Source organism: Hemitrygon akajei, chromosome 19, assembly GCF_048418815.1.
Source record: "Hemitrygon akajei chromosome 19, sHemAka1.3, whole genome shotgun sequence".
NCBI classification, from domain to species: Eukaryota; Metazoa; Chordata; class Chondrichthyes; order Myliobatiformes; family Dasyatidae; genus Hemitrygon; species Hemitrygon akajei.
In genome coordinates this window covers 51,568,342-51,584,539 of record NC_133142.1, presented here as the reverse complement: position 1 = coordinate 51,584,539, position 16,198 = coordinate 51,568,342, and the positions used below count along the sequence as shown (strand labels likewise).

Here is a 16,198-nt window from a genome sequence, read left to right as displayed (position 1 = left end):
ATTAATGCAATAAGTTAGAATGCACTGCACCGTACATCTTTAGAAATTAGCTAGAATCTTTGGTGTCATACCAAATCTCCACAAACTCCAAATGAAATCTAGTCACTGGCGTGCCTTCTTCATAATTGCATCAATGCTTTAAGCCCAGGAGAATCCTCAGAGATGTTGACACCCAGGAACTTGAAACTGCTCACCCTTTCCACTGCTGATCCATCAATGAACAACCTAAATGTATTTCATCAATTTCAATCTGCTTTGGGATTCCTGGAAGTTTTTTTCTTCCATAAAGGTAAAGCACCCTAGATCAGTTTCAGACAGTTGCCAGGAGTGAAATAGGGTTGGTGGAGAGGCACAAAGTTGGCAATGGATGGGGAACACAATGGCCTTAGTCTCCCAACTTTCAGGAAATTTCTGCTCATTCATTCTGGGAAATCTGAGTGTTTAAAGGCAGTTGAGGATGAAGTTGGTGATAGGTGTCAGAGGGACCACATACTCAGACGATGTGATGAGGAGTAGCTGGTAGGACAGAAATAGTTTGGAGCCAAGGAAGATCTCTGTAATAGATCTTGTGTTGTGTTGTGTGTGTGGTGAGACAAGGAAATGGGGAAAAGTGGTAGAGGGAGGGAGGTAATGGAGGGTATGCAACAGAAGACATTTCTGGTTATTTTTTGGTTATATTTGATTGAATGAGTAGGTTGTGGTTTCAGAAGATATCCAATATGTTTGCCTATGTAATTGAAATGTCAAGAAACATATGTAGAGGAACATCAGATAATTAAATAAAACACAATGATCAAGGATCCTTAAAACTCCTTCCTCTCACCTTCTTGTTTTTGATACTCTTACCAAGGACTAAAACTGTTGGGTGTATTTATAAATGAGACAATGCACATTATTTTACAAACCGCAATAAAAGTAGAAAATTATGATACTCTGAAACAAGATGTGAAAAAAACACATTACAAATAATCCTTTTGGAATGCTTGATTTTAATGGTGCCACAATCTTGTTTAAGCATCTTTCATTGACTTCCAAGGCAGTGTTATACATAGCAGCAGAAGTCCTGTGTTGATTTGATGTGTACTTCAGATGATCTGTTCGAAAAAAGGATGCAGATTTGGTGATAACATATTCTTCACATCAAGATCAAGGGCAAAGACACATACTGGCTCTTCATCCATGCCTTCTTATTATACATTCATGTAATCAACCTGGTCAGTATTTTTCTTAAAGGCATTCAAATACTGTTCTCCAACTTAAGCATTGAGTGAAGAAAGAAAACATTATTTTAAAACTGCAATATTAGTGCAGAAATATTTTCTTTAGCAGAAGGCAAACCTCTTCTGGGCTAAGACAGATAAAACCATGGATGAAAACTTGGATATGCACAGGTTCTCAGACCAGAGCTGAATCCATCATCAAGGGCCCCCAACATCCAAGCCATGCAGGAGTTGGCCATCTGACCTGTTGAGCCTGCTCTGCCATTCAATAAGATCATGGCTGATCTGGCATGGACTCATCTTTACCTATCTGCCCTTCCCCATAACCCTTAATTCCCCTACTATGCAAACATCTATCCAGCCTTGTCTTAAATATATTTACTGATGTAGCCTCCACTGCTTCATTGGGCAGAGAATTCCACAGATTCACCACCCTCTGGGAAAAGCAGTTCCTCCTCATCTCCATCCTAAAACTACTCCCCCCAAATCCTGAGGCTATGTTCCCTGGTTCTAGTCTCACCTAGCAGTGGAAACAGCTTTCCTACCTCTATCTTATCTATCCCTTTCATAATTTTATATGTTTCTATAAGATCTCCTCTCATTCTTCTGAATTCCAGTGAGTACAGTCCCAGGCGACTCAATCTCCCGTTTTAGTCTAACCCCCTGTCACTGGAATCAGCAGTACCCTGTACAGTTGCAGCATAACCTCCCTGCTCCTATCTTCAATCCCTCGAGCAATGAAGGCCAACATTCCATTTGCCTTCTTAATAACCTGCTGCACCTGCAAACCAACTTTTTGTGATTCATGCACAAGCACTCCCAAGACCCTCTGCACAGCAGCATGATGCAATCTTTTATCATTTAAATAATCTGATCTTCCATTTTTCCTTCCGAAGTGTTTGGCCGTGGATTTACTAACAATCTATCTATCAGATTCCTGAACCATCTTGGATAACTTCACTCACCTCAACGCTGGACTGATTCCACACTTCCAAGGACTCTGCAACTCACGTTCTCGGTATTATTTATCTTTTTATTTGCATAATTTGTCTTCTTTTGCACATTGGTTATTTTTCCACTTCTGTTTATTTATAGTTTTTCATAAATTCTATTGAATTTCTTTACCCCGAAATGCCTGCAAGAAAATGAATCTCAATGTAGTACGTATATGGTGAGGTATATACACTTTGATAATAAATTACTTTCAATTTGACATCCATGGACACGCTGAGAGATGATATTTGCCAGAGAGGAAGGACGGAAAAATTGCCCCATCACTCTTTTCTGGCAATACTCTGTAACAATTAAATTTTGGGTTACATTTCTCTTTTGGAAAAAGTAAAGACAGTGAATTGCAGCAAGTTATGGTGCACCCAGATGAATACAGCATGATTCCAAGCTGAAAGAACACCATATCTGCTCTGCCTCCAGCATTCTAAATGGATAATTAGCTGTGCCTCTGAGACAGTGTTCATTCAGTCATCACGCAGTGTTAGGTGGGTATAAGAGATAAATGAGCTATTTGATCTTTTTGCCAAAAGACATGTTTTCAATTTTCTTTGCTCCTCCAAATATAAAAGTAGAAAATCTGCCCTGTTGTCATATCTACTCACTTGATGGGAGCATGAAATAACACCTCTGAAACAGTAACCAGGAGGACGCAACTGATGTTGCCGGCTGTTCAGTTGTTTTTGCTGGGATCAGGATGAACAGAAGCTGCTCCCCCAAGTGTTCCCCACCATCACCATAAGACATGACTAGCATCATCCTCATCTCCTCAGCAAAAAGATTTTTGGCTTTTTCTGTTTTGCAGCTCAGAACTGGCTGATTCGTACTGAATTTTATGCACACAACCATCAGCACACTCTATTGATCTAATACTAGCAATGTTTCCTACTTTGTTTCCCCTCATATGCTTCCCCTTAAAGGCATCCAAGTCAGCTACTCCCTGTGGTAGAAATTCCACTACTCTGTGACAAAACTGTCTCCCAGGATTTCCTGAAAGGTGTACATTTATGACCTTTGGGTTGGGGAAGCAGCTTGCCAATGTATGTACTAACATGCTTCTCTTTCCTGCCATTTGTGTGTTTCTGGTATCAGATATATTAATATTTCTTGTCCTTCTCTATACCTAGGAAACCCATTATGAAGGTGCACTCAGTATCACTCCCTGTGCACAAGTTTCAAAAACAGCTACTTCCCTTCAACCATTTGGTTCTTGAACATAGTAGTACGATGCAAATCACTACCTCAGCATAACAACACTATGATCACTTTGTGCTAAAATGGACTTCTATTTGTTCGAATGGTGTCCTATCTTGCAAAAGCTGTGTATAATTTATGTTTGATTTATTGTCTTTCTTACCAATGCTGCTATTCACCTGTGAAGCTGTTCCAAGTAAGCTTTTCATCACACCTATGCATACATGTACTTGTGCATATGACAATAAAGTCAACTTTGACCTTGGCCTGTTGATGGGAAATGATTATTTGTAACACTACTGTGAGAAAAAGAGATTAACAAGATGGCATATGGACCCTGGATCAACCAGCAGTTCCCTAACTTGGATATTTTTATACATATTAGGCCTAAAGTTTTAGGGTTAGGTGATGGCTGGAGTAATGATTATGGCAGGGTAGAGGGGGTGTTAGGTGTGTTGGAGCCCTGATGGGAGACATCAGGAATTGGAATTGGGTGGAGAGGGCCAAGTTGCTCATGATTAGGAGATTGAGCAGCTAAGGTCCTCAGCAACAAAGTCTATGGATGGGTAGGCGGAATGAGGAGAAGAGTTACAGAAGCCATCAATCCAGTCTAATTTGCATCTTTGTTCAAGAACCAAAGAGCTGAGTTTATTGTCATATGCACATGCATGCACAGGTGCAATAGCAAAGCTGGCTTGTAGCAGCACCAATGGCCTGCTTAGGGTTTCGGCCAGAAAAGTTAACTCTCCATAGATGCTGCCTGACCTGCAGGTTGCTATAGAATTGCTATACAGAGGTAGTGATTAGAGTCAGTTCAGTAACCGGATGGTTGAAGGGAAGTAGCTGTTCTTGAAACAGGGGACTTCAGGCTTCTGTCCCTCCTGCCTGGTGTTCACTATGAGAAGATGGTATATGGCTCAGATGGTGGAGATCTTTGATGATGGATGTTGCCTTCATGAGTTGCACCTCATGTTGATTGATACCACCAGCAGTGGGGAGGAATGTAGAGTCCACAACAGACAAGGGTAACCAGTAATTCTCTGTGGAATCAACACGGACAAACAAACTGGATGAACTCAGCAGGTCGGGCAGCATCCGTTGAAATGAGCAGTCAACGTTTCGACCCTTTGTCAGGATTCTCTGAGGAAAATGGGCCTTCAGACGTAAATACAATCTGCTCTATGGAAGATCAGGAGCACCCTTGTACTCCAGGATGACTGAGTACCAACAGTGGTCTGGTGGCAGGATGAACACTGAGCACCCCACCATGAGGGTGCTAGATTAACATCAGCAGAAATAAAGCCTACAAATGTATCATAAGAACAGTAGGAAAACGCTCTCCTTTTTAGCACCTGAATCATAGAATGAACAAAGATATTCACCTGACAATGTTAAATGTTCACATCTGACTCTGGGCACAGTCATGCAGTACAAGGGCCAGAAGGTATTGCCCAACCCTCAGAGGACTCGGGCATCTTTTGTTTACTAATTTCACATTTCAGCTGGATCTGTTGCCTTTTCTACATCTCTCCATTGCTGACTCCTTGTGGGAAAGGTGGTGGGCAATGGAGAGAGGGCCACAATGGGGACAGGCACAGGAGCAGGGCCTGCAACCTACTTCTTGGCCAAATTGTTCCCTATAAGACATTTAAAGTACTTTGTGATCATTTGGCTCTTGGCCTCGACTTCTCATCTAATCTAAAATACAGCAGTTTTATCAGCTCAATTTATGAGGAATACAGACATATGATCATTGGGTTTGAATCTATGCCTTGGTGTACTGTTGTGAAGCCCTTTTCTACTGCATTAAATGGTATTACCTTAGCTGTACCTTTGTGTTAATTCAGCTCCCTCACATCAATAGCTTCTGGACTTGCTTTCTCTCTCTTCCCGGAGGGGTGTGAATGAGGGAGTATCACCCTACCACTATCTGTAAGGAGTTTCTACATTCTCCTCGTGGATGCTCCAGTTTCCTTCTACATACTGAAAACACATTGGTTAGTAAGTTTAATTGGTCACATGGATAGAATTGGTCAGCAGGACTTGTTGGACCAGAAGGGCCAGATACTGTGCTGTATCTCTAAATAAATACAAAATTAAAAAAAATAATTGATAATCTCTACTTTTGCACCTAATTGCTTAAATTCATTGGTCCAAAACCTGTTGGAAAAATAACACAAACAACTCACACTCTTATTAATGAGCAACTGGCAAATTAATGGCATTAATGATATGTCATGGATCATTGCTTAATTCATTCCATCCACCATGAGTCACAGGCATCAAGTATGCAACGAAACCTTCAAAATCTCTGTTAAAATAATAATTACTAGTATAATGCCAAAAGTTCTGGTCAGAAAAGGGGGAAAATAGCTCTCTTGATCCTATGCATAGCAACTTATCAATTTCAAAAATTAAGTATTTTACATTTTTTCAGTTTTTCATCAGTCTTGTAATTGAGTGTTTCTCTCATTTTTTATTTCCATTTCTGATTCTAATTTGATTTTATTTCACCTTCTTCTCTGCCACTTGTCCTTTCTCAGTTCTCATTCATTGGTTAAGGAGATTAACTCAGTAAAGCAACCTCTGAGTGTAAGTGTACTTGCTAATGCAAATACCTGATCAGCTAATCAAGTGGTGGCAACTCATTGCATAAAAGCATGCAGACATGGTCAAAAGGTTCAGTTGTTGTTCAGACCAAGCATCTGAACAGGAGAAAAATTTTGATCTACATGACTTGGACCGTGGAATGATCGTCAGTGTTAGACAGGGTTGTTTGAGTATCTCAGAAAGTGCTGATCTCCTGGGATTTTCACACAAAACAGTCTCTAGAGCTTACAGAGAATGGTGCAAAAAAACCCAAAAAGAAACATCTGTGGGTAAAAGCACCTTGCTAATGAGGGAGCCAGACTGGTTCAAGCTGACAGGAAGGTGATATCAGCTTAAATAACCATGCATTACTACAGAAGAGCATATCTGAAGGCACAATGTGTTGAATATTGAAATGTATGCACTACAGAAGACCACAAACTTACATTCAGTGGCAACTTTATTAGGTACAGGAGCTGCCTTTATTACCTTTCACAATTATCAAAATGAAATCAGAATCAGGTTTATTATCACCAGCGTGTATCCTGAAATTTGTTAACTTTGCAACAGCAGTGCAATGCAATACATGACAATATAGAGAAAAAAATAAATCAATTACAGTAAATATGTGCGTGTGTGCATGTGTACGCATTAAATAGAAACAATAATTTATAAAAGTGAGGTAGTGTTCATGGCTTCAATGTCCATTTAGGAATCAGATGACAGAGCAGAAGAAGCTGTTCCTGAATCGCTGAGCGTGTGCCTTCAGGCTTCTGTACCTCCTTCCTGATGGTAACAATGAGAAGGTATGCTTTGGATGGTGGGGGTCTTTAATGATGGATTCCACCTTTCTGAAGCACCACTCCTTGAAGATGTCTTGGATACCACAGAGTCTAGTAACCAAGATGGAACTGCTTAATTTTACAACCTTTTGTAGCTTCTTTCAATCCTGTGCAGTAGCCCCTCCCCACCCCCATACCTCCCCACAGTGATGCAGCTTGTCAAATGCTCTTCACGGTACATCTATAGATGTTTTCGAGTGTTTTAGTTGACAAACTAAATCTCCTCAAACTCCTAATAAAATATAGCCTTTATAGCTGCATTGATATGGTGGGACCAGATTAGATCTTCAGAGATCTTGACACCCAGGAACTTGAAATTGCTCACCCTCTCCACTTCTGATCCCTCTATGAGGATTGGTTCATGTTCCCTCTTCTTACCCTTCCTGAAGTCCACAATCAGCTCCATCAATTCACGGTATAAAATTTTGGAGGAGCAATGATTTATGCTAAAACACAGCCAGCTCATCTTTATTGATTCAAAGCTTTAGAGAATGAACTTGCATGTGTAATCTCATTTTCAAAGCTTTCAAAGCTTTCTCCACAACAAATTAATTATTGTTTTAAAGTCGTGTAGCTACTATTACATAATTAATGTAACAGCTACGATCTGACAGGCAGAACCATAAGATATAATCACAAAGTAATCTGTTCTGCTGTTAATAAGACGAGAGATAAATACTTAGATGAAAGTAAAATAAAACTTAAGATATTGGAATTCTGAAATGAAAAGAGAAAACACCACAGACACTTAACAGGTCAGGTAACATCTTTGGACGGCTAAACAGAGATAATGTTTCAAGTCAGGGACTTCGTAATGATAGTGATAAGAGTTTTAAATTGCAGAGGTGAGTGGAGTGATGGATATAGGACCAAGGAGTATCTGATAGAGAGAGGCCAGTGTTGCTGAGGGGGTGAGTCATCTGGTTTAATAGAGGAAGTGGGATATGCTCAGCAGGTGAAGCTGTGCTAATGCAGAGAGAAAAACTAAACCAATGTCATAGATAGGTTACTAATAGCAAAGATGGCCAGGTCTGATGCAGGCAGGAAACAGCAAAGCCATCTGAATTCGGCCAATTCATTATGGAGTCTGGAAAGCCTCAATGCAACCCAATGGAAGGGGCTGTCCCCCAATCTTTTGCTAGACCTCGTTGCACTTGTGCAGGAGGATAGAGACAGAAAGATCCAAGTAGGATAGAGAAACAAAGTGAAAGAGAACAGGAGGTTCAGGGTGGCTTCTGCAGACTGAATGATGGAGTTCTTATCCTTGGGATAGAAACAGTACTAACACGTTGTCATCAGGTTGAATTGTTTAACTTCTGTTTATGCTTGTCACTTATTTTTAATATATTCATCTCATCTTAGATTGATTCTGCTATCATGCAGTACTATTAGACTAATTATAGTTACACACCATAGAAATAACACGTTGGCCATGCTGACCTTGTCCAATTTGCCCGTTTAGCCATTTTCCTTTTAAACCTTCCCTATCCATTAATGTCTGTTAAACTTTGAAATTGTGCCTACCTCTACTTCTTCCTCTGGCAGCTCGTTCCTCTGAGTGAAAACTTTCTTCTCAGGCCTACCTCTAGACTTATGCTGCTTCGTTTTAGACTCCTCCACACTGGGAGAAAGAATATGCTTCAATCGTATCAGTACATCATTACTTCCACAGGTAAAAATGATCATTCATGTGAAATAATTAACTCAATAAAGAATAGAGTAATATTCCAGTGAGTTGTATTTGTCATATTATAATCCTGCAAATAATGACCCAGTCACACAGTTAACTAGGATCATTTGCTTCAAAGAATTCCGTTTCAATTGCAATGTGTATTAAACTTATGAACAGCCCAACAACCTGAAGGCAAATATTTTTTACAGCCATTTATGTCATCATTAGCAATAATATTTTCCTTTCTGCATCATAATTCATATCTGCTTTTAGCTTTATCTCAATTTGTTTTTTTAATGCAGTTTTCTTAGGTAATGTGTCAAAGTGTATTGTCAGTTATGCTGTCATGCACTCAATGTCTCTCATGATCTAAATCTCATGAACACACTAAATTCAAAGCCATTGCCACACAAACCTTATCAGTCAAATGAACTCCTTCAAGCACTGCACAGTGGGTAAACATTTCTCCTGAATGGAGAAATACGTAAATCCACAAGCAAATCTTAAGCATTAAAGAGTGCCAGATTTTTCTAGAGCTAGATTCATAAATAAAAGCTGTATTTTAATGCCGTTTGTAGTATAAGTTAAAGATAAATTAAATAATTTAAGTATGTATATGTCACCATATACTACCTCGAGATTCATTTTCTCATATGAATCTAGAGATTGTATGAGAAATCTCTAGATTTCTCATGACAAAGGACTTTGTCAAGTGCTTTGCTAAAGTCCATGTAGACAACATCCAGTGCCTTGCCTTCATCCACTTTCCTGATAACTTCCTCGAGAGGCTCTGTAAGATTGGTTAGACATGACCATTTTTGCAGGAAAATAATGAAATACAATAGAATTTACAAAAAACTTTACATAAACAAAGACTAACAAACAACTAATGTGCAAAAGAAGATAAATTCTGCAAATGAAAAAAAAATAATACTAAGAACATGAATTGTAGAGTTCTTGATAGTGAGTCCATAGATTGTTCAGTTCAGGTGAGTGAAGTTATCTATGCCGGGTCAGAAGCCTGATGGCTGTTCATGAATCTGGTGGTGTGGGATTTAAGGCTCCTGTACCTCCTTCCTGATGGTAGTAGCAAGAAGAGAGAATGCCCTGAATGATGGGAGTACTCGATAATGGATCCTGCTTTCTTGTGGCAGTGCTTCTTGCAAATGCATGTATTGGTGAACTGGGCTATCTCCACCACTTTCTTTCTTTCCTGGGCATTGGTGTTTCCATACCAGGCTGTGATATGATTGTAATGGTAATGGGATACCATTGTAAGTAAGTAACTAAAAGATAACACCATACTTTTCATAATTAAGTATAACCAAACAACTATGATAAAGTTGTGGTGTGTGGGGGCATGGAGAGATAGAGTAGTGGCTCATGTTGATCAGCCTTACTGCTTGGGGAAAGCAACTGTTTTTGAGTCTGGTAGTCCTGGGCATGGATGCTACATAGCCTCCTCCCTGATGGTAGTGGGACAAACAGTTCACCAGCAGGGTGGGTGGGATCCTTCATGTTACTGGCCCTTTTCCAGCACTTCTGTATGTATGTCCCTGATGGCAGATAGGCTGGCCAAAAGAAACTGCAAGCAAATTTGAAACTTGTGCAATTGTGGATAGTTATTAACTGGGTTAGGAAATTGATTGAGTGGCAGCAATCAGAGGAGAAATGAAAGGGAAGGCAAGATGGACCCACAACTATTTTCATTCTTGGTGAGAACATGGAGCCAATTGAGCCAATAAAAATATTGTAATTTTAGGTAGTATAGATGGAAGCACAAAATTATAATCAAAAGTTAATAAATGGATTGTAGTGACAATAAATCAGAGGTAATCCAGATTGAACCTGTAAAAGACATTGTATTTTGAATGACAAGAGTTAGAAACAGTGGAGAACCAATGAGCTTTGGCTGTCCAAGTGAAATCATAGACACAAGGATCAATTATACAACTAAATAGAATGCTGGCAATTAGATCAAGTAAATTATATAAACAAGTGAGTGAAAGTGGTGTGAAAGCTGTACAAAGCCCAGCCCTGGAGTCATGAAACCATTTCTTCTACAGAAATTCAAAACCCTAAGCAGAACATTTTTTTTAGATCTGGACCTTTGCTCCGACATTCAACAGTTAGTGCAATTTTGCACTTAAATGGGCAATTATCCAGACTAATAAAACATAACACAAAATTTTTCTTTTTCTGGTTGACTAAACTAGTAACTAATGGCATTCTGCATGGGTCGATGTTGAGACCGCTTCTTTTCAGCTTATAAATAAATGATTTGGATGACAGAATTGATGGTTTTGTAGATCATTCAAAATAGGTGGAGGGTAGTGTTGAGGAAGCAGGTAGTCTTCAAAAAGACAGAAAGATTGAGATAATGGTCAAAGAGTGGCAGACAGAATGGTAGGGAAGTGTATGGTTATTCATTTTGGTAGAATAAATAAAGGTGTAGGCTATTTTATAAACAATTCAGAAATAACAGGTGCAAATGGTTTTGGGAAGCATCGCAACACACACAATATTCTGGAGGAACTCAGCAGGCCAGGTAGCACCAATGGAAAAAGGTACAATCAGTTTCAGTGACAGGTTACTATCGATGCAATGCTCCTCAGACAGGATGAAGAGGTCAATACTCCCCAATGCCATTAGGCTTTACAATTCTACCGCCAGGACTTAAGAACTTTTTAAAAGCTATTATTAATGCTTTTTGAGATGGTGATTTAGATGCATATCATATTTTTTTACTGAGTTAAGTATTGTATGTAATTAGTTTTGCTACAACAAGTGTATGGGACATTGGAAAAAAAGTTGAATTTCCCCATGGGGATGAATAAAGTATCTATCTATCTATCTATCTATCAACGTTTCGGTTGAATTCCTCCAGTATTTTGTGTGTTGCTCGGATTTCCAGCATCTGCAGATTTTCTCTTGCTTGGGAATCCTTGTGCACGATTCTCTAAAGGATAATTTACAGGTTGAGTTGGTGGTAAGGAAGGCAAATGCAATATTATCATTCATTTTGAGAGGGCTATAAAATAAAAGTAGGAATATAATGCCAAACTTTACAAGGCATTGGTCAGACCAGACTTGGGGTTTTGGGTCCTTTATGTAAGAAAAGCATTCAGACGGTCCAGAGGAAGTTCACAAGAATAATCCTGGGAATGAAAAGGTTAACATATGAAAAGCGTTTAATGGCTCCGGGCCTGGGAGTTTAGAAGAATGGGGTGGGGTGGGGGTTTAGAATCTCATTGAAACCTATCAAATATTGAAAAGCCTAGATACAGTGGACGTGGTCAGAATGTGTCCTATAGTGGGGGAGTCTAGAACAAGAGGGTCGTCCATTTAGAACAGAGATGAGGAGGAATTTCTTTAGCCAGAAGGTGGTGAGTCTGTGAAATTCATTGGTATAGATGGCTGTCATTGGGTATATTTAAAGTGGAGATTGACAGGTTTTGATTAGTAAGCGTGTCAAAGATTATGGGGAGAAGAGTGAGAGGCTGGGAGGGATAGTAAATCAGCTATGATGGAATGGTGTAGTGGACTCCAAAGACCAAACAGCATAACTCTGCTCCTAAGTCTTATAAAATAAATATAACTAACCATAGTTATTTTACAATTAGGTTCCAAGTTTTCAGAGCATTCCTTGACCCAGCTTATGACAAGTACTATATATTAAGGACAAATCACTACATTGGAAATAAAGTGCAAGAACAACACATCATCAAGCAACAAGATTGTATCAATTTATTAAACAATTCTATGTAAACCAATGAGTCACAGAAAACAAGTGGCAAGTATTCAAATCAAATGGCTTAATTTCTTGTCTTTGTGATGAGCTTTTTTAAAAGAAAATCAGCCCATGCTATACAACTCCTGTAGTTTCTAGTCTGAATTACACTTTGCAAAAATACTTAAGAAAGTGGACAAGAGCCAAAGGTTCATTTACATAGTCTTAAACACTATGTTAAGACCAGTCTGTAGGGAACAAATGGGCTTTGAAATGGAAGTTTTGCAGTTACAGCTGGAGGGTACATTAACTTATTCAGAACAAAAATGGGTCCACATCCATGAGCCTGCCAGAAAACGGGACACTTCAGAAGATACTAGTTTGATTAAATCCAGGCACCTTAATTCTGAGAAAGTATAGGTGATATTTCTGCAATGCAATCAGAGCACGTAGTAAAGAGAGCCCAGAGTGGGGAAGAGTCTGGACTGGTGGGCAACATTTAGAGGGCAACACATTTCTTATTTTAAGCAGCTGATGAATTTGAATCGCCAATATGTTTTTTTACAAGATCTTAGAATTGCTTCCCAAACTCTATAGATGCTGTACTGAATTAGTTGACACATGGTGGACAGGAATAATTTATGGGGAAATACCTTCCCTTCCCCTCCAAGTGACACTTCACAAGGTTTTCTGGAAAGGAGAGAGCATGGACTCACTGCTTGTCCACCAGTATAGCATGCAATGGCTCCAGTACAATGACCATTAAGTTGCCTTTTAAATCCCTCTACTGTTCTGGTGAAGGTCACTATGGTGATAGACAAGGTAATGGCTTGTACCTTGCTCTCAAGTCGCTGCAGCGACATTCTTGATTTAAGTGCCTCAGACACAGCATTTATCGCGCAACACCTTATTATCATTCCTAGCACAGCCTACTTGGTCAAACAGCACCTCCTTTTAAAAGCCTCCATTACGATCCCTGGAAGCACTCTGAATGTTGCAACTCTAAAGGGTCCTCCTTACAGAATGATGGCAGCAGTCCTTGTAGCAATACATTTCACCCTACTCATAATCAGTACAAGGATCCAGACACAAGATATTTTATTCGTTTGTTCCCAGTTTTCTTGGAATCCATTTTATTTTGCCAAATATACAACACGGAACACCACTCCTGTAGTGCTCCTTTTCCATTCACTGCTCGTTCTGTTGGCCGTCTGTGACACTTGATACTGACCCTTGGCCCTTGTTCACATCACTGATGCAAACCCACTGGCCTTCCACCGATTCCTTCCACAAGCTGACCTGTGGAGACAAATTGGTAAAAGCGAGGATCAAAGTTTGAATTAGGCACCAACTCTATCAATAGCACATTATGCTTTCCTAGCTGTGGCACACTGAGTGAGGGGCTCAGAGAATGCTACACATGAACCACCAAAAATTTAATGTTTGACCAAAAAAGTCTGGAAGTTTAAAAAAAATGTCAGTATTACTGACCACGTTGCTGTCTGATTCATGTTAATCCAAAACATTTTCTACTGTACTTAATGAAATAAACCTAGCATTTAGCCGCTATGCGATCCTGGCCCAAATCCACATGGTTCATTTCTAACATCCTCTAAACCCCTCACTGTCTTGCAGAGCCAGAGGCCCAGGATCAGTCCTGAACTCCAATACTGCCAGTGTGGAGTCTGCAATATCTCCTTGTGAATGCCATGTTTCCTGCACTTTCCCCCCACATCCCGGTGAACTGCAAGCCAGTACGATAATTGGCCACTGCAAATTGCCAGCAGTGTGCAGCTGAGTGGCAGACTCCAGGGGGAGTCTGAGAGAAAAATAAATTGGAATTAGTGCAGGATTAGTGTAAATAGGTAATCAATGTGGATGCAATGGACTGAGGCACTGTTTCCCTGCTGTATGGTTTTTGACTCGGGAGTAGTTGGATTCAGGAAACGGATGCCATCTGAACACCCAATTTAAATGAGAATTTTGCTGACATCAATCATTTACAGTTCATGATAAACAAGCAAAATGTTAATACACATAGAGAAAGAAGCTCTATACATACAGAGCCATTCACAATCTTAAGATGTGTGAACCAGTTTACAGTCCATGAAATAAAGGAAATTCAGCCAGAACTGTTCCATAAGCAGTAAATGGAATAATGAACAACATTAACAACAGTGAGGGCCAAACTGTCCCGGGCCATCAGAGAGGCAAAGCGTGCACACGGCCAGCGCATCCACAGCCACTTCCAGGATAGCGGCAACACACCGTGCATGTGGAAGGACATCCAGGACAGTACCAACTACAGGAAAACATCACCTGAATGTGCAGGAGATGCCTCCCTCCCAGATGCGCTGAACAACTTCTACGCTCGTTTTGAATCGGAAAATGACGTGGCGGCGAGGAAGTCCACCCCTCCTCCAAATGACCAGCAGCTGTGTCTCACCGTGCCCGATACGAGGAGAATCCTGTACAGGGTCAACCCATGGAAGGCTGCTAGACCAGACAATATTCCTGGCAGAGTGCTCAGAGGGTGTGCAGACCAGCTGGTAGATGTTCTCACTGACATCTTGCAACATCTCCCCGAGCAGGGCCATCATATCAACGTGCTTCAAGGCTGCCACCATCATCCTCGTGCCGAAGAAGTCTTCAGTGTCCTGCCTCAATGATTACCATCCCATTCCACTCACATCCATCATCATGAAGTGTTTCGAGAGGCTCGTCATGAAGCACATCAAGACCCTGCTGCCCCCCTCACTGGACCCCCTGCAGTTCGCATACCGTCTCAACCGTTCAACAGATGACGCCATTGCCATCACCCTCCACTTGGCCCTAACCCACCTGGACAAAAAAGACACATACGTTCGGATGCCGTTCATAGACTTCAGTTCAGCATTCAACACAAATATCCCTCAGAAACTGAATGGAAAGCTGACTCTACTGGGCCTGAACACCTCCCTCTGCAACTGGATCCTAGACTTCCTGCTGGGAGATCTCAGTCAGTCTGGGAGCAGCATTTCCAACACCATCACACCGAGCACGAGGGCTCCCCAGGGCTGTGTGCTCAGTCCACTGCTGTTCACTCTGCTGACCCACGACTGTGCTGTAACACACAGCTCGAACCACATCATCAAGTTTGCCGATGACACAACCGAGTCAGCTTACAGAGAGGAGGTGCAGAGGCTAACGGACTGGTGCAGAGCCAGCAACCTGTCTCTGAACACGAACAAAAGAGATGATTGTTGACTTCAGGAGGGCACGGAGTGACCACTCTTCGCTGAACATTGATGGCTCCTCGGTAGAGATCGTTAAGAGCACCAAATTTCTTGGTGTTCACCTGATGGAGAATCTCACCTGGTCCCTCAACACCAGCTCCATAGCAAAGAAAGCCCAGCAGCGTCTCTACTTTCTGCGAAGGCTGAGGAAAGTCCATCTCCCACCCCCTATCCTCATCACATTCTACAGGGGTTGTATTGAGAGCATCCTGAGCAACTGCATCACTGCTTGGTTCGGAAATTGCACCATCTCGGATCGCAAGACCCTGCAGTGCATAGTGAGGTCAGCTGAGAAGATCATCGGGATCTCTCTTCTTGCCATTACAGACATATACACTACACGCTGCTTCCTCAAAGCAAACAGCATTATGAAGGACTCCACGCACCCCTCATACAAACTCTTCTCCCTCCTGCCATCTGGGAAAAGGCACCGAAGCATTCGGGCTCTCACGACCAGACTATGTAACAGTTTCTTCCCCCAAGCCATCAGACTCCTCAATACCCAGAGCCTGGACTGACACCAACTTATTGCCCTCTGCTGTGCCTACTGTCTTGTTTATTATTTATTGTAATGCCTGCACTGTTTTGTGTACTTTATGCAGTCCTGGGTAGGTCTGTAGTCTAGTGTATTTTTTTCTGTGTTGTTTTTACGTAGTTCAGCGTAGTTT

The 16,198-nt window shown here is 40.9% G+C and overlaps 1 protein-coding gene across 1 annotated transcript in view; it reads right to left on the bottom strand.

Annotated features, from left to right (window-relative positions):
* Window positions 1-12,249: 12,249 nt before the first annotated feature.
* Window positions 12,250-16,198, bottom strand: part of sec13 (SEC13 homolog, nuclear pore and COPII coat complex component) — a 63,383-nt gene continuing 59,434 nt past the window's right edge. Inside the window, exon 9 of the mRNA XM_073072506.1 lies at window positions 12,250-13,554. Coding sequence (XP_072928607.1) covers window positions 13,444-13,554 — 111 coding nt within the window. The 3' untranslated portion in view covers window positions 12,250-13,443. The remainder of the gene's footprint in view (window positions 13,555-16,198) is intronic.